This window comes from Leguminivora glycinivorella, chromosome Z, assembly GCF_023078275.1.
Source record: "Leguminivora glycinivorella isolate SPB_JAAS2020 chromosome Z, LegGlyc_1.1, whole genome shotgun sequence".
NCBI lineage: Eukaryota > Metazoa > Arthropoda > Insecta > Lepidoptera > Tortricidae > Leguminivora > Leguminivora glycinivorella.
In genome coordinates this window covers 43,579,417-43,601,435 of record NC_062998.1, presented here as the reverse complement: position 1 = coordinate 43,601,435, position 22,019 = coordinate 43,579,417, and the positions used below count along the sequence as shown (strand labels likewise).

The window sequence follows — 22,019 nt, the reverse complement described above, 5'->3', positions numbered from 1 at the left end:
CTGTAACGTTCTCCAATCGAAATTTCATCAAGAAGTTCAATAAGTAACTTGTTTTGCCTGTTCAGTAAAACAATATTTGTGAAAGAGAACAAAAAGTTTCTCCATTCAATATTATCAGATAATCACAAATTGATGGCCAACGATGTCACGCTGTGGCCAATATAGCTGTGTATCGTAATACCTTACTCACATTGTTGCTGAAAACCCTGAGGGTATTATAAATGTAATTTTAAACCTTTGATAGATCGGTTACGGATAATATTAGTATTTAGTCTCGTTCTCATACCATTTACCTAAGCCTTATACATAACAGTCATTATTTCAAAGTGAGTGAAATAATTATTTGTGTATTTAAATTTTTTTCAATGGTATTTTGTAGGAATGTTCAGCCGAAATATTAATTTATTTTTGCAGTTTATGACAGTGCCAAACATATTTAATAGATACTTCGCATATATGACAAAAGTAAGGAAATGCATACATATTGAAAAAAAAAACCGAGAACTACTAAAAAGTAGTACTTGTACAAAAGAACAAACCTACTTGTCGACTACCCCTGGACGACTATCCGAACTTGATTAAAAAAAAGTGTTTTTAAAAAAGCGTTACGTAAGCTTTTAAGACAACTGAGATATTATAAATATTATATCTATCCTCAGTACAAGCTACGACTCCTTTTACCTCAACAAAATTGTTTCTTACACCGTCGCGTCTCATACTTCCATATCGATAAGGTTTGATTTCGTATGCGTCGCATCGCTGTCGCGCGACCAATTCGCGACCGTCGCCCACGCAAGCCACGGCGTTAGGTGAAATTATGTCAAAAATATTACAAGTAGGAATGAACTTGTATATTTAGTTAAACCACCATTCCTTGCTGATTTCTTATTTCTTGATCAAAATTAAAGTATTTGCCGCGAAAATAACCTTTTCTCAAACATGGTATGAAATATTGATGTTATGTGCCTTATAATTGGCAGCGAAGTATGACGTTGCAGGTGCGGCTAGGACGATTGATAGATAATGGAATTTCATACAAACCTTGCAGGCCAAGGCCGGCAAAGTCTTCTTTTTTAATTTCCAAACACAGATAATTGTGACATAACATCCAGGTATTTAGCCAATTAAAAAAAAAACTATAAGGGGCTTTATAGACGTGCCGACTGCAACTGGTACGGGCCCTAGACAATATTTGATTTTGGGTGCGTTTTCATACAAAAAAAATTTTTTTCGTTTTTTTTTTAATTTTTTTTTTAATGTTTTGTATTTTTATAGGCGTATACGGGGTGTTAAAGGGGAACGAAAATTCGATTATTTTTGCGCTACGACGCACCGTTTAGGAGATACAGCCATCCAAAGTTACTATTTTCAGTAGACTTTATTTATTTCATACCATGTTTGAGAAAAGCACTATACATACCTCGGCGGGAAATGGGGTTGCCCGCCTCAGACCTATCCGGTCCATTTGTCCCGGCCTCTGTAGTAATGTACTATATTGCGTCCGGTATGTTCGAAAATCGGAGTGAATGTAGGTAAGTACATTACGATACAAGTGCGTAAAAAAGGAAGTTCGAAACGAGTGGCAATAAATTAAAACACCGAAGGGAGTGTTTTAAATCGACACGAGTTATAAATTTCCTTTTTGCGCGTGTATCGTACGACGTTTTTCAGTACAGATGGACCTCCGAAGTTTCGACCTGACATATAATGAACCACTTCGCGCACTAGTGCGTAAAAAAAAACATCATCTGTACTGAAATAGTACATTACGATACTAGTGCGTAAAAAAAGGAAGTTCGAATTCGAGTTTAAATCGACACGAGTTACGAATTTCCTTTTCGCACGTGTATCGTACGACATTTTTCAGTACAGATGGCCCTCCGAAGTTTCGACCTGGCATATAATGAACCACTTCTCGCACTAGTGCGTAAAAAAAACACCATCTGTACTGAAAATAATATTATAGTGTTTTTGGTTGAAAAACAGAGGTACAAACTAGAGGTAAGCATAAGCATGGTAAAATTCATAATTAAATTAAAATATTAAAACTTTTTCCCAACTCCAGGATTATGAACTTGGTTATGAATTTGTCTTGTAATATAATTATACCTGAGTATACAACTATACATACCAACATCTTGCACTTAATAACGCGACTTAAAAACTGATCCTGAGAAAATTAATCGAAAGCCGTAAAATAAGACATTCTCCACAAGTAGCATTATTATCTTTGGTATCAGTAAGCTACTTAGTAAACAAACGAAATTATTATCGTAACTTAACAAACTGTTATGTTATTATTTGACTTTGATTTTAGGCATAGGTACATACTTTTATAGCTATGTTCAAATCATTATTGTTTCATACCGATATTGAAGTCCGTTTCCATTCATCGATGAAATCACGAACCATTTTCCTAGAAAAATCCAGGACTCTAAATCCAGTAATATTTATAGCGCCAAATTCAGCGACTTCCTTTTCCCAGCGGTCATCCATCACCTGCAAAAAATGTATGTAATTAAATTTCATTGTTAAATTCAGCTAATTTAACTACTAGTATGTGTGTTCTTTTCCAGCTGTGTAAGATTTAATTAAGGCCATTAATAACGTGCTGTAATGTGTTATGTAATGTATAAGAGATACACTTTAAGAAATGAAATTCTTTCATAAAATATCCACGTACTCCTGCAGTTCATTGTACTTACCTACATGACTGCACAAAAGTCATGGGAAACTAGTTACAGCGTTAATGGAAAATGGAATAGAGAGTCCAGATAAGCGTTATTGCAATGGCGAAATAGACATAGCGCTAGCTGCCTCCATTTTGAACTCCGCTATTATTTTTACGAGGTAGGAAGTACGAAGTGAGATTACGTACTAATCCGCTTAAAAAGTAATGGTAATTCCGGCGGCCGAGCTGTACGTCTCGCACGTGTTGAATGAGGGCTTCTTTGGCGAGCTGCGTGGTGGAGTCTAGGACGACATATTTGTTACTCCAGCGGTCGAGCCGCTCGAGCGCAGCAAGGAATGCCACCACGTCGCTGGCGTTGTTCACTCTCTTGACGTTCGATATGCGGAACGTGGCGTTTCCCGGCTGCAGACTCTGGTACAGTTGCTGTAGACGCAGTAAACCTGAAACATAAATAAACGTTATACGCTGTTTCAAGTGCAAGATTACGTTATCATATCGTAACGTTGGCGGGGTATATAATTATTCAAAACGTTTTACACTGACGATAGCCGGAAAATATGTTGCAACATTTTAATCTTTAAATAAAATAATTTGAACAGATAATACCGATTATTTACACTACGCCGTAAAATCAATTTCCCTTGTGTGCGGTGTCACGCTAATTTACCTACTCATTCTGTATAATCATTTTCGGCAAAATATTCCTGACGTCGCATAGGATCAATGTTTATGTCATCGATGAAGTTTTTTTATAAATGTTTTGTTGGTTTTCTACTTCTTTGTATATGTTTTACGTATACGTATACTTAAAGTTTTGTATGCAAATACGATTAGCACAGAAATTTTCCTATTTTGTCTTCACTGCTTAAGCGTCGTGATGACTCTAAACGTGGCTTATCCTATCAGCGATTGATGTGTCAAAAAAAACTTTAATTATTGAAAATAATTTGTTCCATTATAATTATATTCATCGTATGATAAGTAATTAGAACCGTGAGGACGATAGAGTGCGGTTGCCAGGTTGTTGCACTTTTAGCACCACTCATTGCTTTCCATTAGTAGGTACATCCATACTAATATTATAAATGGGAAAGTGTGTGTCTGTTTGTTTGTCCGTCTTTCACGGCAAAATGGAGCGACGATTTGACGTGATTTTTAAGGGGAAGTGTGAAGTTCTAGTTGAAGAGATGGAGAGTGACATTTTGTCTTTTAAAGCTTCTTTTTGTCTTTTTCTAACGCGAGCGAAGCCGCGGGCAAAAGCTAGAATATTATAAAAGAACATAACGCTTCACTACACTACTAAGGGCCGGTTGCATCAAACCGTCTGTCACTGTTTAAGCGTTTGTTAAATATTATTGTATGGGAAGTTCCATAGACGTCAGCTGCGTGACGATGAAATGTTTGTATTGTCTGTCAAATTTGGTTGATGCAACTGGCCCTAAGTATTGCTTCACTAAAGACAGATGGGACCGGTTCAAAAGAATATATATTTTTTATAAATTGTGGATTGTTGTTGTGAACTGACGGGACCAAATTGCATAAAAAGCTAAAAAAATCAATTTATTCAACAAAAATTACACAGAATACTTACTAAGGACTTACACGCAGTTATTAACTTCACAAATCCATTGTTCAAATGCTAAATACATGAAAGTAATTAACATAAATAACTGATGAACCCTGATATCCGCAACGCTGGCTTTGTCAGGCACAACGTAGTCATATCTAGTTCGTAACCTCTGTATTTTACATTTGTTTTAATTGTAAATTTACTTTCTGAAATAAGATATTTTTAAAGTATATTAAATATGAGGTGCGCTAGTGAATTATTTAATAATTATTTGTCTATGAAATGTGATGGTCATACAGGAAAACAAACATATTCTTTTGTATCAACAAGCCCTCGTCCGCTTTCCTCATCCGATAATAAGTTACTTTTATTATTGTTTAATGTATACCAGGAAAATATCAGGAAACCTATACCTATATATATCTAGGTATATTATCAACAGACATTGTACCTTTTCCAGCAATTTTATTGCAGCATTGTCGCGTTAAAGGAATATATTATATTTATATGTCCAAAGGCAGCTGGAAAAGTTAATGAGGATATTAACAGTAAAATGAGCCTTAATTGACCGTCTACCTAGAAAACGCATGTTTATTGTACCACGCTGCACTGAAATTGCTTTAAAAGTTACGATGTCTGATTATCAAACAATGTCAGGGGCTTTATTCGATTGGGTGCATTGGGGTAATTTCGAAGGTCGTCTAATTTCGAAAGTCACATAAAAATTACCATTATTTCCGTCATATCAAGATTCCTCTGTCGAAATTATCCGAGCATTTCTGTGCTTCTAAATTACCCCAATCCACCCTATGTCTAAACTGACATTTCATGTTGATTCCCTGTTAATGCGTGCGTGCGTGAATATGTTCCAACTTGCCGAATGGGTATCACCTATCAAAATTACCGCATAGGATAACGAAGCAAAGTTGATTACCTTATGTTACATTATTTTTTGGTTGTAGGTACCTGTTGATCGATTAAGACTTGATAATACCAATATAGAACAATACCACAATACAATGATTAATTTTCAAATGATGTGATAACTCACAGTTCCGTATGTCGAATAAAGCCATACTTACTCAATGTAATTTAAAAATGTATTACCATATTTCGACATATCAAACTACGAATACTAATATAATAATTTTAATTTTAATATACCATATAAGAATTATGTACCTAAATCAGTTGTGACGTGTAATCTTCTAAATATATAAAAGAAGAAGCTGACTGACTGACTGACATATCAACGCACAGCCGAAACCGCTGGTCCTAGAGATTTCAAATTTGGCACGTAGGTTCCTTATATAGTGTAGAGGAGCACTAAGAAAGGATTTTCCAAAATTCATCTCCTAAGGGGGTCAAATGGGGGTTCAAAGTTTGTATGGGGAAACAAGATTAGTTTGACTATTTTATTCGAAACTTCACAGGAAGATTCCTTAAGACATATGACTGAATACGTGTTTCGGGTTTTTTGAAAATTTAACCCCTAAAAGGGTGAAAAGGGGGTGATAAAGTCAAAAAATCAATATGGGTATCGTTTTTATGGTTTATCGGGTCGCTGATCACGATAAATACAACGTTTTTAAAATCTAACGAGGCGGAAGTGAAATACCTTCTCCCCTGTTGTGGTGCAATGGGGTTTAAATATCAAAAAAATATATAGAAAAAGATATTGACTGACTGACTGACATATCAACACACTGCCGAAACCGCTGGTCCTAGAGATTTCAAATTTGGCACGTAGGTTCCTTATATAGTGTAGAGGAGCACTAAGAAAGGATTTTCCAAAATTCACCTCCTAAGGAGGTCAAATGGGGGTTCAAAGTTTGTATGGGGAAACAAGATTAGTTTGACTATTTTATTCGAAACTTAACAGGAAGATTCCTTAAGACATATGACTGAATACGTGTTTCAGGTTTTTTGAAAATTTAACCCCTAAAAGGGTGAAAAGGGGGTGATAAAGTCAAAAAATCAATATGGGTATCGTTTTTATGGTTTATCGGGTCGCTGATCACGATAAATACAACGTTTTTTAAATCTAATGAGGTGGAAAAGAAATTTTCTCTCCTGTTATTGTGCAATGGGGTTAAAATATCCAAAATAACCATAAGTATAGCTTTAGTTTTTATCTTTACTTCTGGTTCAAGAGATTTCAAATTGACACGGAAGTTCCTTAGAGGAGCACTAAGAAAGGATTTTTCAAAGTTCACCTCCTAGCATGATAATTTGACAGGGGCAAGGACAGGGACAGGGCCAGGGACAGGGACAGGGACAGGGACAGGGACAGAGACAGGGACAGGGTCAGGGACAGGGACAGGGACAGGAACGGGATAGGGTTAGGGATAGGGATAGGGATTGGGATTGGGATTAGGATAGGGATAGGGATAGGGATAGGGATAGGGATATGGATATGGATAGGGATAGGCATAGGCATTGGGATTGAGATTGGGATTGGGATAGGGATAGGGATAGGGATAGGGATAGGGTTAGGGTTAGGGATAGGGATAGGGATAGGGATTGGAATTGGGATAGGGATAGGGATATGGATAGGGATAGGGTTAGGGATAGGCATTGGGATTGGGATAGGGATACGGATAGGGATAGGGATAGGGATTGGGATTGGGATAGGGATATGGATAGGGATAGGGATAGGGATAGGGATATGGATAGGGATAGGGATAGGGAAATGGATAGGGATAGGGATAGGGATTGGGATTGGGATAAGGATAGGGGTAGGGGTAGGGGTAGGGGTAGGGGTAGGGGTGGGGATAGGGATCGGGATCGGGATCGGGATAGGGATAGGGATAAAAATAGGGGACGGGGACGGGGATAGGGATAGGGGAGGGACGGGGACAGGGACGGAACGGGGACGGGGACAAAGATAGAGATAGGGACGGAGATAAGAATAGGGATTGGGGTCGGAATAATCGGTCGGCAATCGATATTTAGGCAGTGTAAAATGCAGGTGGCCCAGTGGGAAGGTATTAGTAAGTAGGTATCGGCGAGTATCCTGCATCCGTAAACTATTACATTCAATGTGCTGTAAGAAGATCGTTGTTTGCTTGCCTTTTATATGTTTACGTTTGCAATAAGTATAAGCAAAATGGAAAAAATTGTAAGCGATATTGTAAGGAAGTACTTTTTACCCTACCGACCATAGCGTCGAAGTTTCCCCAGTATAAATATTTATATAGGTAAAATACATACATATTCGCACCTACGCTGTGGTCGCTGTGTAACAATTCTACAATCATTGCAAGAATTTCTTTTAAAACAATATTAATATGTGTAAGGTACAGTCAGCCAAAACCGGACCATACAGCAAATAGATCAGTTACAATGGCCCTCCAGTCGAGAATTGCCCCGCTTTACCTTAATCGAAATAATCGCGGACAGATGTACCTACAAAGAAACCTACGGATCCAAATGAAAATCTTATTTTTTGTAAACGTTTCAATAAGAATACTTTTATTACGCGGGCGAAGCCGTGGGTAAAAGCTAGTATGTAACAATATTATAAATAAATGAGTATGAGTATGAGTATATTATTTTAACTCTAAAACATACAAACCGAAAACCTCGGTGATAGTCAATCAATTTTTAAGTATACAAATTTTTGTATCTCGACCATTCAATTTCGTGAATTTCGATGAATGATATCTTCACTACAGGCGATTTAATTCTACTAACAGAATCGAAAACGAGTAGTCATTACCACTAGATTTAAAATGACTAACCTTCCCTTTTTCATAAATAGCATTTCGCCGTTTTCCACAGACTTTCGAACGGCGAATTCGTGCGTTCGAAATTCGAAAATCGGTCCCCTGGTCTAAATTTAGAAAAATATGGCATATTCGTTGTTTGATAGAACGGTGAAGACGTCCGCTCGCGACAAATCCAACGATAAAGCCTTCATTACCCGTGTGTCAACCCTCTTCTCACCCGTCTTCGTCACCGCTTCAATCTTTTCGCGGATATTACCCTTAAATATGACAAAAGTGCCACATCGAGAGCTGCATAATGAACAAATGATGAATAGCGGAATCGGTCCTTTGTTTTACGTTTCGCCTTATGAATGCTTCGCCTTTTGAAATAAGGTATTTTTTTACGGCGCCTGTCAAAAACTTTAGTGAATAGATTTCGAATTTGATATGTGTGCGTATAAAATAGAAATCTTCCTTTAAGCTCTAGGCATCAATAAAATTATGGTAATATGTTTTTACGGTTCCGTATTTTTTAATGTAAGTACCATATCATGTCTTGTTTTAAACTGTAATTGTTAAAATACCATTTTGTATGAAGTATTTTTCCTCCCTGATCATGGTATTTTTCTAAATAGTAAGAAAATAAAATTGCAACAAAGCAGGCTCCTGGCTTAAATTTATAGCTTCTTTGAGGTTTCGTTCAAATTCCAAAAAAAATCATGTAATTTCATTTTCACTAAGATACCAAGAATCTTCTCTAGTTCGAACGTGCGCGAAGAACGTTACTAACAAGCTAACTAAGATAATACACACACACTACTAACTACTAGCTCAGTCGGAGAGGTTCATTCCATACTACGAAGTCTTAAGATGTTTGGAGTTGGATCGTCTAGGCGGTCGCGTTCGTCGCGATTCAGAGTACTAACTTTTCAAATGTCTTCTTGCAACATCTGCCAAATTCGAATAGAAAAGTTTTTCTTTATCTTTAAAAGTCTTGCTCGGTAACGACCCGGAAGCTTGTTTACTCTAAAGAATCAGCGCTAAGTTCCAACTTCATCTAAGAAAAGTTACAGAAATATAAATTCAACTTGTTGATTTCAAACGCTGTTATATTGTAGAAATATACCTATTATAAAAAACGAAAATCACTATCTACTGAAACTGAGCGACGATTATATAAATTTTATAGTTATTTGTTATACAAGGGGGCAAAGTTGTATTTTAACGCCGAGTGTGGAATTGAAAAACGAGCAAGTGAAACGATTCTATAGTTGGTTCGAGAATAGAATCCTGAACTTGCGAGTTTTTTAACACACGAGAAGTAAAATACATTTGCAACCGAGTGTAACACAAAACTTTTCCCCTCACTATAGCGAGGAAACTACAACGCAAAAAATGCGTTTATCACTGCTTCCAGTAGGTCCACAGGTGGTAAATCATCTTTATTACTAGATTCACCTACTTTTGTCAATTTTAAAGCAGTTAATTTGACTTTATTCAAGGTCAAATTACTTTACCCACTAGTGGATAAAATGTGTTTTTACCTGCTGGTATACACAACACGTGTTTCCGAGCTAGTGAGGGGAAAAACATATTATTTATTGCACCAGTGTATTTTATTTTATGAAACTGCACTGCTGCTTTTTCGTTCTTAGGTGGGTATTAGTTTAAAAAAGTTGCGTTTTTCATCTCTTGGTGTTTTTTATACTTGCAGTTCTGGAATACCACTGAAGACCAATATTTTTAAAATTCCTACCACAGATGTCATATATACCATAGATCAAGCAAACGTATCTACTTGGCGTGTCAAATGAACTCAGTGAAATCCACTGAGTTGTCCGTCTTTAATCGCAGCTTGCAGCTTTCGGGCGTCAATTTTTGTAAGTTGAAGTCAATCAAAACATAAAAAATGCCTCGTTACGTGATATTCAATTGCAACAACACAAAAATTATGAACAATCAAGAGCCTGAGACATATTTAAAATTACAGGCAAGATACAACTTCAGTACAAAATTTGACACGCTCGGCCCCTATACAAATAGATGAACTTGTTTCTTCTATATAAATATAGTTCTGTGATTCCTACCAATAATGATAATGTAGAAGGTACAAAACCCATATCACCGAATTGAAAAATTCTTCAGGTTTGTAGTCAATTGTGAAAAAGACAGGTTTGATACAAAAACGTAAACAAATATGAGAGTTCAATGATTCATTCATGGATATATTTAGAACAATATCAACATTATTGTATTTTGTATTATTTTACTCCCGTAGTGTTATAATTATTATTATTTGTATGTCCTGTCCAGTTCTCGGGACCATAGGGTCCCGGACTTTTGGGATCACATTTCTTGTCAGGTCGAAATTTCAGAGGGACATTATTATGGCCCATATGTATTGAAAAACATCCTACGACAGACATGAGAAGTGGCACTTCGTAATTCGTGTCGATTTTACCACTCCCTTCGCTCGTGTTTTAATTTTATACCTCCCCATTGTGATTTATTTGTATTGTGTGGGTATCATAATACAATATGTCCTACGTCGAAGTATCTAATAGTTTTCGTATCAACTATGTCAATTATGTATGTGTAACTTTCTAGACTTGAGAATTACTTAGAACAGATGTACGGGTAGTACCTATATTTATCTAACAATAGGGAAAGTTCAAAAATATCATTTGGCTTTACCTTAACGATGTAATCTTTAGTCGAATCCGGTAAATTGTTGCAGCTTGTTATCCTAATTTTAGAGAAAATACGTAAGCAAGAAAGCCGCTTCTTTTTTGTGAAGAAAATTGCCCACTGTGAAGTCTGCAGGGAATGTCGGGTCCAGCGGAATTCCGGCGTTGTCGGTCGTTGGACGTGATTCTTCTCTAGACATGATTACGTCTTTTCTTATATTGTGCGCGATGAATAGACCCCCCACGGGTGTCAAAGGAGTCAATTGCTCGCAGTTTGTGTCTGCTAAAGAAACGAGCCAAACCAGTTTCTGACTTTCTACGTTACCTATGGGTGCCTTTTAATTTTAATAAAAAAAAATATACATTGTTTTACTGAACAATAAAATTCCATACGTAGATACAAATAAAATACACGCCTTCGAAACTAATTACTTCATTACGTTATTAAGTATCGCAATTATATAAGTACTAAAAAGGATAATAAAAATGTAGAATACAAATAATTACGAAGGTAAGAACTTGTGTACCTACACAGATGAAGTGGTTACCAATACTACTCAATAACAGACAGATAAAACAAAAACAAACGTTGTCCGATTTCTCATCCCGCGTAATATAATTTTAAAAGTTCTTCGCCTGCCTCATAGAATAGGGACGTTTCCGGTGCTGCGAAAATGCAATAAACAGCGAAGCATGTCAACGTCACAACATTCAAGTTTTTGCTACGGCTTAGTGGATTTGCTTTGCTTTGGTGAATAGATACGTACTTACTTATATATTTGAGATCTGGCATGAAGCCATGTGCAACTTCCATGTAATTCGCTGCGCTACTGAATTATAATAAAGTTAATTTTATAAAGCGGCCATGAAAATAATATGAGTACCCTTCTTACTTGAACTACTAGTTACCTCAGTTACCTCACTAGGTAGAGCGAGTATTACTTACGTTTTCACTACATCAGTAGTGCGAAACTGTACAACTCTTAAATGTCAATCTAATATAACCACAAAATTAAAATTTTGAAAAAACCCCCGACCGCGACACAGTGTACCGATTTTCATGAAACGCGGCTAAGAACACTCCCGACTAACTCAGCTTTCAGACAAAAAAAAACTAAATCTAAACCGGTTCATCCGTTCGGGAGCTACGATGCCACAGACAGACACACACACACAGACAGACAGACACGTCAAACTTATAACACCCCTTCGTTTTTGCGTCGGGGGTTAAAAATAGCACATTAAATTAGTTTTAAAATCATTTTATTGTTTTGTCAAAGTTACAAAATTAATACACTAACCAAATAATTTGGTTAGTGTATTAATTTTAGTTAGTAAGTTAATTATTAACTATCAGCGTAAACACTGGCTTCTTAAATTAACTGTGCCGAAGTTGAAACTAAAATTCATTCGTTCGTTCTGTGGGGTTCACAATATTCGTTGGTGAAGATCAATCAATGCCGTGCTTCTGTTTATCTTTTTTTTCCAGACAGAACTTATATCCTACTTATGCAATTTACTACTTCACTGTTGTGTATATAATGCATACTGCAGTTGATCTTGTTCTTTGAAAAACCCGAGAGATAATAGTGTGAACACGTTAACTAAAAGTCTTGTCATGAAATAAAACTATGGAAACGGATTAAATCACGTATAATGATTTTAAAATTCATCCCGACGTTTCGAACTCTTTACAGCGTTCGTGGTCAAACGTCGAGATCAATTTTAAATTCATTATACGCGATTTAATCCGTTTCCATAGTTTTATTTCATAAGTATCGCGGTAACCGAAGACAATATTAAAAGTCTTGTGTCACACAATATAGCAGCTGTAGTTGTTTACAAAGAATGCCCCTGTTAAGGCAGCATTATTTGAAGTGCCATAAGAGTCCCTGCGGCGTAGGTCGGACCTGGTATTAAATTACAGCTTTGCGCCGGTCGGTGAGAGGCAGACTAATGTTTTGTATGAAAATATACTTTGATGCTCTCGGGAGCCAGGAAACAATCTTCCTACATTTCTTTGAAAATGTTCACCGAAGTAACTATTCGGTGCATGTGTATTATCAACATGTACTTAGTGTTGTTAGAGTTTGTATATATATATCCACACAGATATTTGATTTCATCAAATCGGGAGAACTTAAACAAATGTATCTTGCTTGAAACATTCTCCGGGGCACCTATATTTATGTATTATGTGATATTTCACGTATTTATTCGTACTATTATTACATCAAAGATATATGTTATAAGAGCCATGACGTTAAGTATCTACTTTAATCCTGGGCACTTTGCCGCTGTCGTTAAAATGTCGTTTGACCTCTTTACGGATTAAATGCCTGACGGCAATAGGATTTATCCCTTAATTGTAACTTACTCAAAAGAAAACGGATTGTGTGATTAAGTCTTACGTCTCTGTCGCACCCGGACTCGTCCTAATCACGGCAGCGCATCAAAGATGGAACCAGTGTAATCAAACGGTTCACTTGTTAACGGATCGTTTTAAACCGACCCGTGCTCTACGTCATAATACGTTTACGTTAAATATAAGAAATACCTACAATGTTTAATATGTTCTTACTAGTTGCCCTTCCCGAAAAGGATAATAACTATTAACAAATTTTGTGATATTTATAGAAATAAAACTTCAAAGAAAAGTTTTTAAGCCTAGATGAGTTAACATAATAATATTCGTGAGTGACAAACTCGTTGTCGATTTAAAAATTACGCATATGTCAATCTGCAACTAAAACTTGTACTTAAGCGACGATAAGTAATGACGATGGCTTATACATATAAGTATAAAGCTCTGCTATACTGTGACTGTACAAAAAGAGGATGGGCAACGCTCAATGCTCTATAGTCTCTATACATATATTATAAAATATAGTTCCATTTTCAAATATTTTTACACATTTGACGTATCTTTTTAACAAAAGTTATGAGAGTGCAGAAAAATATGTCCTAATTTTAATAGGCTAAATGTGGGATAGATAGCCAAATCTGCACTTAGCGTTTTGTGCGATTTCAACGCAATTATTTTTACAAGTTCGCTAAAATTGACATGTGATATTATTGTGAAAAACTGTAATACTATCAAACTAACTGAAAATATTGTTTGTTAATGACTATACAAACTAACACTGTGTTATAAGATTTTAAAATGATTGTCTTCTATATTTTTATTCACCTTTTTTAAAAAAATACATATGTATGGCAACTATGCCACATTTAAATACCTTAATCAAAAAATTGCGCTAAATTATTTCCAATAATGTCTAATTTCAGGTACTAAACTGATGAATACATTTGCATGAAATCTGGTTACGGGGCGGCCATCTATTTTTGTATTAAATGCTAGCTGAGTTCATATACCTACCTACTTTTTAGGGTTCCGTAGTCAACTAGGAACCCTTATAGTTTCGCTATGTCTGTCTGTCCGTCCGTCCGTCCGTCCGTCCGCGGATAATCTCAGTAACCGTAAGCACTAGAATACTGAAATGCTGATAGCTGAAATTTGGTACCAATTAATATTTTCGGAAATAATCGCTCCTAAAGGAAAAAAAAGTGCGTCCCCCCCCCTCTAACTTTTGAACCATAAGTTTAAAAAATCACAAAAGTAGAACATTATAAAGACTTTCTAGAAAAATTGTTTTGATCTTGATAGGTTCAGTAGTTTTTGAGAAAAATACGGAAAACTACGGAACCCTACACTGAGCGTGGCCCGACACGCTCTTGGCCGGTTTTTTAATGATTTCAAATGACTTATGTCAAAATGAATTGAGAACGAATATTGAACGAATGGAGCCGCTATCAATATATATAATAAGTATTAAATATTTCAAATTTATTCCATAAATGAAAGAAGCACGAAAAATTTTCATCAAAATATATTTCTAAAACGCATTAATGCCTTATGCATGTGCGCCGATCTAGGGGATGGGTCATGACCCCCCCTGGAGCCTTAGGTTGGCCATACAAATTGACCACGTCCACTGGGCTGGGCACGCACATTGACCACGTGACCCCCCCCCCTCTCCCGGGTACGAAGCTGGATCCGCCCTTGCTTATGTATGTGTATTTAAATAAATATTATAGGACATTCTTACACAGATTGACTGAGGCCCACGGTAAGCTCAAGAAGACTTGTGTTGTGGGTACTCAGACAACGATATATATAATATATATAAATACTTATATACAAATATAGAAAACATCCATTACTCAGGAACAAATATCTGTGCCCATCACACAAATAAATGCCCTTACCGGGATTCGAACCCGGGACCGCGGCGTAGCAGGCAGGGTCACTACCGACTGCGCCAGACCGGTCGTCAATTCGTCGTATTTTACTAACAAGATTCCAATAAATGCAAGCTCTTTTAAAAACTACAATAATATAAATAATAAAAAACCAACCCTAGTAAATCCATTCCTAATCCACCAAGAAAGTCATTTTAACATTATTAATTAAGTCGGGTTTGTATAATGAATATGGACGCAATCAAATTCATTATGGTTTTACCAGTAATCCCGGGCAAGGTGTGGCCTAAAATATGCGGTAGAAGGCTGAAAATCCGGGGCATTATACATTAAACTCTGTGAATAAATTGAAAGTCGATAAAACCATTTCTATCCTATATTGAACTAGCTTCTCTAAAATGTAGGCGAATAAAATTTTATTCAAAGTAACATAATGGTAAAATACGCTCACGCTTGGCTAACCCTAACTTTATACTAGGTGTCAATTAAATTGCATTCAGAGATACTACATAATTCTTGAACTTAATATCATTGATTATTATTAATCACCGTTCGTCTTATTGGAGCAATATGTCTATTGATTATGCGATCATAATTCTTACGCAAATAGTCTAATAGTCCGACTCAACCAGGCACCAAATTTTTTAGGTAAGGTATTTTTTATGGGATAGGATGCAAACGATCAGATAGGTCGCCTGATGGTAAGCGATCACGGACGCCCATGGACACCCGAAACACCAGAAGTGTTGAGGTGCGTTGCCGGCCTTTGAGATAGGTATAAGCTCTTTTCTTGGTTTAAAGGTCATATCGGTCCGGAAATACCGCAGGCGACAATTCATTCCACACTATTTAAGTATTCGATTTTCCAAAACGGGGCATTCTATAGTTTTAAATTTTGTATCACCCTACAATAATGGCATTCGCCATCAGCATTATTATTTTTCCCCTCACTAGCTCGGAAACACGTGTTTTGTCCTTTAATACCAGCGGGTAAAAACGCATTTTATCCACTAGTGGGTAAAGTAACTTGACCTTGAATAAAGTCAAATTAACTGCTTTAAAATTGATAAAAGTAGGTGAACCTAGTAATAAAGATGATTTACCACCTGTGGAACTATGGAAGCAGTGGTAAACGCATTTTTTGCGTTGTAGTTTCCTCGCTATAGTGAGGGGAAAAGTTTTGTGTTACACTCGGGTGCAAATGTATTTTACTTCTCGTGTGTTAAAAAACTCGCAAGTTCAGGATTATATTCTCGAACCACTCGCTTCGCTCGTGGTTCAACTATAGAATCCTTTCACTTGCTCGTTTTTCAATTCCACACTCGGCGTTAAAATACAACTTTGCCCCCTTGTATAACAAATAACTATTATTGCTTAACAAACGTCTACCAAAAATTAAATACTTACTACCACTGTAGTAGGAAGTGCTGTGCGGTTGTGCCTCTTAAGAATTGCTGCTAGGGAAATGGACTATGTTCGAATATACCCCTATATTCGAACATAGTCCATTTCCTAGGGTTTAATAGCATTTTAGTATTTTCTGTAATTATAATTATTTTTATCAATTGCCAATTTGCCAGTAAGGTACAGCGGAGCAAATCTCGACTGGGGGGCAAATGTAACTGGTCCTTTTTTTCCATGTTTTACAATGTTTGCATTATTAAATAGAGTGCCACCGGTTATATATGGTACGCGTGTTCAGTGGAGGATGTAGAACTCAACATCATAGTGTAATATTGGAAAAAACAGATCAGTGACAATTGTCCCCCAGTCGAGATTTGCCCCGCTGTACCTTTCATACTTTTGAGAATGTATTTAGTCTTCCTGTTTCTAATAATGTATTTTCCTTGAACGGACTCCCTCTTTAACCGTAGACCTTTTTATTAAATAACAGCATCAACACAAAGAGGGGTATGGAAAAGAATTCTACCCCGCTTCACGTGGAATGGGAGCAAGGTGGAAATACTAAAGGGAACTTTCGTATGCTCCCGTATGTACCTGGAGAACGTTTTACAAAATAAATCGATTAGGCATACGGGGCCGAATTGTATAATAAAATACAAACTAGTTCTATGTATTGGCAAAAATAATGGAATATTTGCAGAGGCGTATTGTCTAAGTAAGCATTTACTGCCATCTCTCGACACAGGATTTTTTTTTTAATTTTGACACCTAAGCTCTATCTTTTGAATGGCATATGTTAAAATTGTTTTATAATCAGTATCGCCATGTACTGAAGTATTAACCAAGGAGTGGTGCCAGAGTTTTTAAATCGTTCTCGGTACGCAGATAACCATAATGATGCACACTAGTGTATGACTTATTTGTCTTATAGTAAACGATATCACGAAAAAATATCAGTCGAAACAACAATGTCTTTTTCCAAGAAACTTATTTTTCTATTAAAACAATGAAAGCACCGCCAAGATACACTACACTTGCTTGTACCTACATTTTATATTGTAAAAGTGTTAATCCGATACACACTTTCACCCCGAAAATGATAACAACGAATTTACTTCTGGCGTCGTGATTGAAACCTAGGTAGGTGCTCATATTTATTGTACATTTGACAATTTTAACCGCCTATTTATTAAGCTACGGGTTGGTGAGGGGCAGATGGATAGACAGACAAACATTTTTAAACTATAAATGCTTCATTAAGTTCCCTATCCGCTTTCAGGGCTTCGCCGCTGTATCAGCACAAAAACAATATCATGTTAATACTTAACTCTAACAATGCTCAAGATGAAGAAGTAGCAACTTCTTGCGGCTTGAAATTTCCCAACAAGTTCTTTTATCACATAGTGCCTTACATCCACAGGCGTCCCAGCGATTACCGCGGTGTTTACCCTCTGAGTGGAGACGCAGCTTGTTTTATTCAGTGTTAGTCTAAAGCCTTCCCATTCTGCAGCGACAATGCGCGGATCACCCCCATTGTTGGCTGTATTGAGTTAGACGATTAGGTGCTTCAATAACAGACCGCGGAGCGCGTAATCTATTGCTGTCGTCAAGTCTTTAGCTAAGAATGCTTTCATGCAGATACCTATATAATTCCCGAGGTTATTACTTTCTCATTATTTAATGATTTATAATTGAAATAACAGTGAAACCATACTCAGGCTTGTTTTTATATCTCAATCTGGCTTAAAACATATAAATTTAGGATAGCATTTTAAATATTGTCACTAGTTTTCCAGAATCCAGTTAAGGTGCAAAATTCGTGGAAGAATATTATGCATGTCTTGTACTCCAACTACGAGTTACGAAAAAATCATTTAAAAACAAGTACCTAAAACTAGTATTACAATTAATGTAAAGAAAACTTTATATTGAATACGTAAACTGTCAAAACTTTATCACAACATTATGAAGGCGCCGTTGCCTCTTTACGTCGTTATTGAGCTCCGAGTGGGCTTAAATGTTTGAAAAATGTTGGAGTGTTTAAGTTTGTTCCTGAATGCGGGAGGCTCGATCGAGTTTCTCTGAACAGAAATGGGATAAAGTAGGTGCCGTTACCTACCTAACAGGCAATTCACAGCGTAAGATATTTTGGTTGGTGTTTGACCAATCTCAATTTATTTTGTTGTGCCTAAACAGGATCTACTTTGGTTGGGGTAGGTTTTTACGATATATTTATGTAGGTAAGCTAGGAGTCATTACAATAACGATATTATCACTAAGATAGGATTTTTCAATTTTCATGAAAAGATAAGGTATGAGATACATAGTTAGAGGTCAGACTCTAACCAGCGGGTGTAGCACACTAGTTCGATAAACTTCATCGCATTGGTGCGTCCCTATCGCACTTACAAATAGTGCGAAAAGGACGGCATCATTTATCACGCGACCAAGCAGCTTACCTGCCAGATGTTCAAATAATAATAAACACAAAACGTATCATGTTTTCAGTGCATCGTTAGCCTGCATATCGTAAAGTATATTATATGCAGTTGATTTATCGGCCTAGTAAATTACTGAACTAAAGTATATTTTCCGAGCAAAAGAGATAAAAAAGCAAGAAAATGGCATATCGTACGTCGGAAGCTTTGGCATATCTTTCACTACTTTTGTACCTTCTAATTTACTGACTTTACATACCCTCTCTTAATTATACTTAGGTAGGTAGATGCGGTTCCATAAAAGCGACGCTATAACGTAATTATAGATCCTTTGACGCAAAATCAAGACTTAAATGTGACCATGTGACGTCACGAAGGCGTATTTGATGAATAGTGGAGTGCTAACGACCGATATTGAATCGTAATCGACACCCCGATAATGATAGCGCCAGCAAACGATGATCACGCGAATACCAGACATTTCGTCATAAAGGCGGATTATGCAATTTTTCATTTTCGGAGACGCTGAGCACAAATACATGTGTAATTTTTAAGCTGTCTCCGAGCTCCGTTAATTTTCTGACGATCGTTTTACTTTAGGCCAATAGTTTTCTTAAAACTATATACTATATGCTTGGAAAGCTATGGTGATGCTGAGTATAATCACACAAATGGTTTATACTTAAGAACGTGATCTACGTGCGTTTTATTTTTAGCATCTGAATTTTAAATTACATCGTGCTTAAAATCTGGCTCTATAAAGCATTTCCCCTGCGAATATATCCGCAAACGCAAATCCGAAGCCTTTCTGCCAGTTACCTACTCAATACGGGTAACCAAAGCTGTTGATGGGGTAGGTATTCACCTTTGAAGTAAGCCTTAGTTGATATACCAAGTTATCTAGACTTTAGTACCATAAAGTTCACAACTTGATGATGCAAATCTAATCTTAAACTTAAAAGATAACTAATCTTAAACTTAAATCTTCCTCAATAATCATTCTCTCAGGTGAAACCCGCATGAAAATCCGTTCAGTAATTTATGATTTTATTGAACACACACAGGTATACGCCGCAAGGGCTTTGTGTATAAGGTGTAGTGAGTCGCTACGTGATAGTGATAATAGTGTGTTATTACACATACACTAAAAAAGCTACTAAAGTATTGAATTACTTGTGTTGTCTTAAGATCTATGATATATCACGAAAGTACATTTTAATATGAAAACAAGATTTGGACATAATGGGTTTTAAAATTGCTTTATTCGATAGATCACGTTTGTTTGATGTGACAGGCTGAAGAGGGTGTTATTTGGGTATCAGGTCAATCTCATGTTCCGCCCTCTCGGAGACTCCGATCTCTACTTTATTTCCGCTCTCGGATAGCGCCGAGCTACTTTAATGTACTTAAAGGTGCCTCTACAGTAAATCCCTGACATAACATCAAGCTAATCTTAGTGTGCTCACATTCTAACAGCATTTTTGAAGTAAATTCTTACTAACTTAAATTGGAAAAAGAAAACCGTATAAGTAAGAAAAAGTAGCTAAGTTATATCATAATTATTTGGGAAAAGTGTAAGTTGCATAGTAAAAATATAGCTTACGGCTACTTTGGGGTTATTGATATGTTAAAGGTTTCAGATGTGTGTTAGTGTATTTTTTTAATAAAGCGACGCTATGTAATATGACTAAGGTCATTTTTCACATTTATTTATTTTTTATCCATATTGTAATGTTTGTGGTATATTTTATATCTGCTATTTCATGTACAGTCAACCAATTGGAACCCTAGGCCACTGTAGAACTATGCCGTAGTGACGTTATAAATCGAATTGTAAGAAATCGCTTACCGCTTGTCATTTTGACATGGTTGTAGAGTGGCCTAGGGTTCCAATTGGTTGACTGTACGTCAACCAATTGGAACCCTAGGCCAATGTAGAACTGTGTCATAGTGACGTTCTAAATCAGATTGTAAGAAATCTCTTACTGTTTGTCATTTTGACATGGAACTGACAAGCAGTAAGAGATTTCTTACAATCTGATTTATAAAGTCACTATGACATAGTTCTACAGTGGCCTAGGGTTCCAATTGGTTGACTGTATCTACTTAGCATCTGTACGACACCCGCCACTCACCCTGCCCTCTGCTATGACATCCGTACTTGCTTTTTATAGCATTTCTGCGTTTTATTCATACCTCGCCCACAAGATAACTTGTACGAGCGGTTTATAGTAATTTTAAAAGCGTCGTAAATCCCGTCAGCTAATAAGTTTTTCCAATAAGATCCACTTAAATGGGTACTAGCTTATTAAAATCATTGTTTTCAAGATATTAAAATCCAGCACTGTTGCTGACACGGAGGTGCCGGAGAAAAAATTGTATTTAAGGAATGTCATATAAAAAAGTCGTATAAAATAATAATTGAAATCACATGAATCTCTATTTTAGTGCCGGATTATACTGTATTATAAATGATCCAATATCTGACATTGTTTAGGAGTTTTAGTTACGAAATTACTTGAAAAAAGTGTTAACTTACTTATTATAGTGTTTCCCTTGAATGAGAATTACCTAAATATGTACCGGACAACTTTCGAAGCTGATTTGTTGAACCTATTTTAACAAAAATCTAGCTTGGACTTGATAGATAGGTAGATAGATAGCAAAACTACCTTTTTACAAGTAGAAGTAGTTTTATACAAAAGGCAGTATAGATTCCTACATTTATGGTCGTACATTTTACGTGAAGGTTTTAACAGTAAAAGATACATAATGGCACAAACAGTGAGATATACTTAAAAACCACGTTTTATATGTAAATGGGCTTTTCCGTTAGCAAAGTGCTCTTTTCTTGGTGATCCCGTGACATACTCGTAAAATGAATTTTACGCAGCTGGTATCCGCACTCCGTGCCGCGGATAAGTCCATTTTCTGAGGACATATTGATTTCAACTATCATTTTCGGTGTTTTTCTGCATTTACATTTCTGTACAAGCAATACAACCTTCCTTTTTACTTGAATAAGTAACCTTCAAGTAAAAATACTTCAGACTAGACTTCCCGTGCGACGTAATAAATTTACCAAAAGGTCTGTTTCAAAGACCTTTAGTATGCACAAGGCCATCCGAACTCATTAATGAATGGTTCAATCAGCAATGCGCGGGACGAATACAGAATAAACTCATTTTAGTAATGACTGCACTCATTATTCGCTGAAGAGACTTGGAAATATTGAGACCAGTGAGCTCTGAATTA

General features: G+C 36.4%; 1 protein-coding gene across 1 annotated transcript in view; it reads right to left on the bottom strand.

The window, feature by feature from the left end:
* The window catches only part of LOC125240455 (glutamate receptor 1-like), a 192,568-nt gene that overhangs the window by 17,212 nt on the left and 153,337 nt on the right, over positions 1 to 22,019 (bottom strand). Inside the window, exons 5-6 of the mRNA XM_048148349.1 lie at positions 2,879 to 3,132; positions 2,368 to 2,499 (exon numbers count right to left, since the gene is read on the bottom strand). Coding sequence (XP_048004306.1) covers positions 2,368 to 2,499; positions 2,879 to 3,132 — 386 coding nt within the window. The remainder of the gene's footprint in view (positions 1 to 2,367; positions 2,500 to 2,878; positions 3,133 to 22,019) is intronic.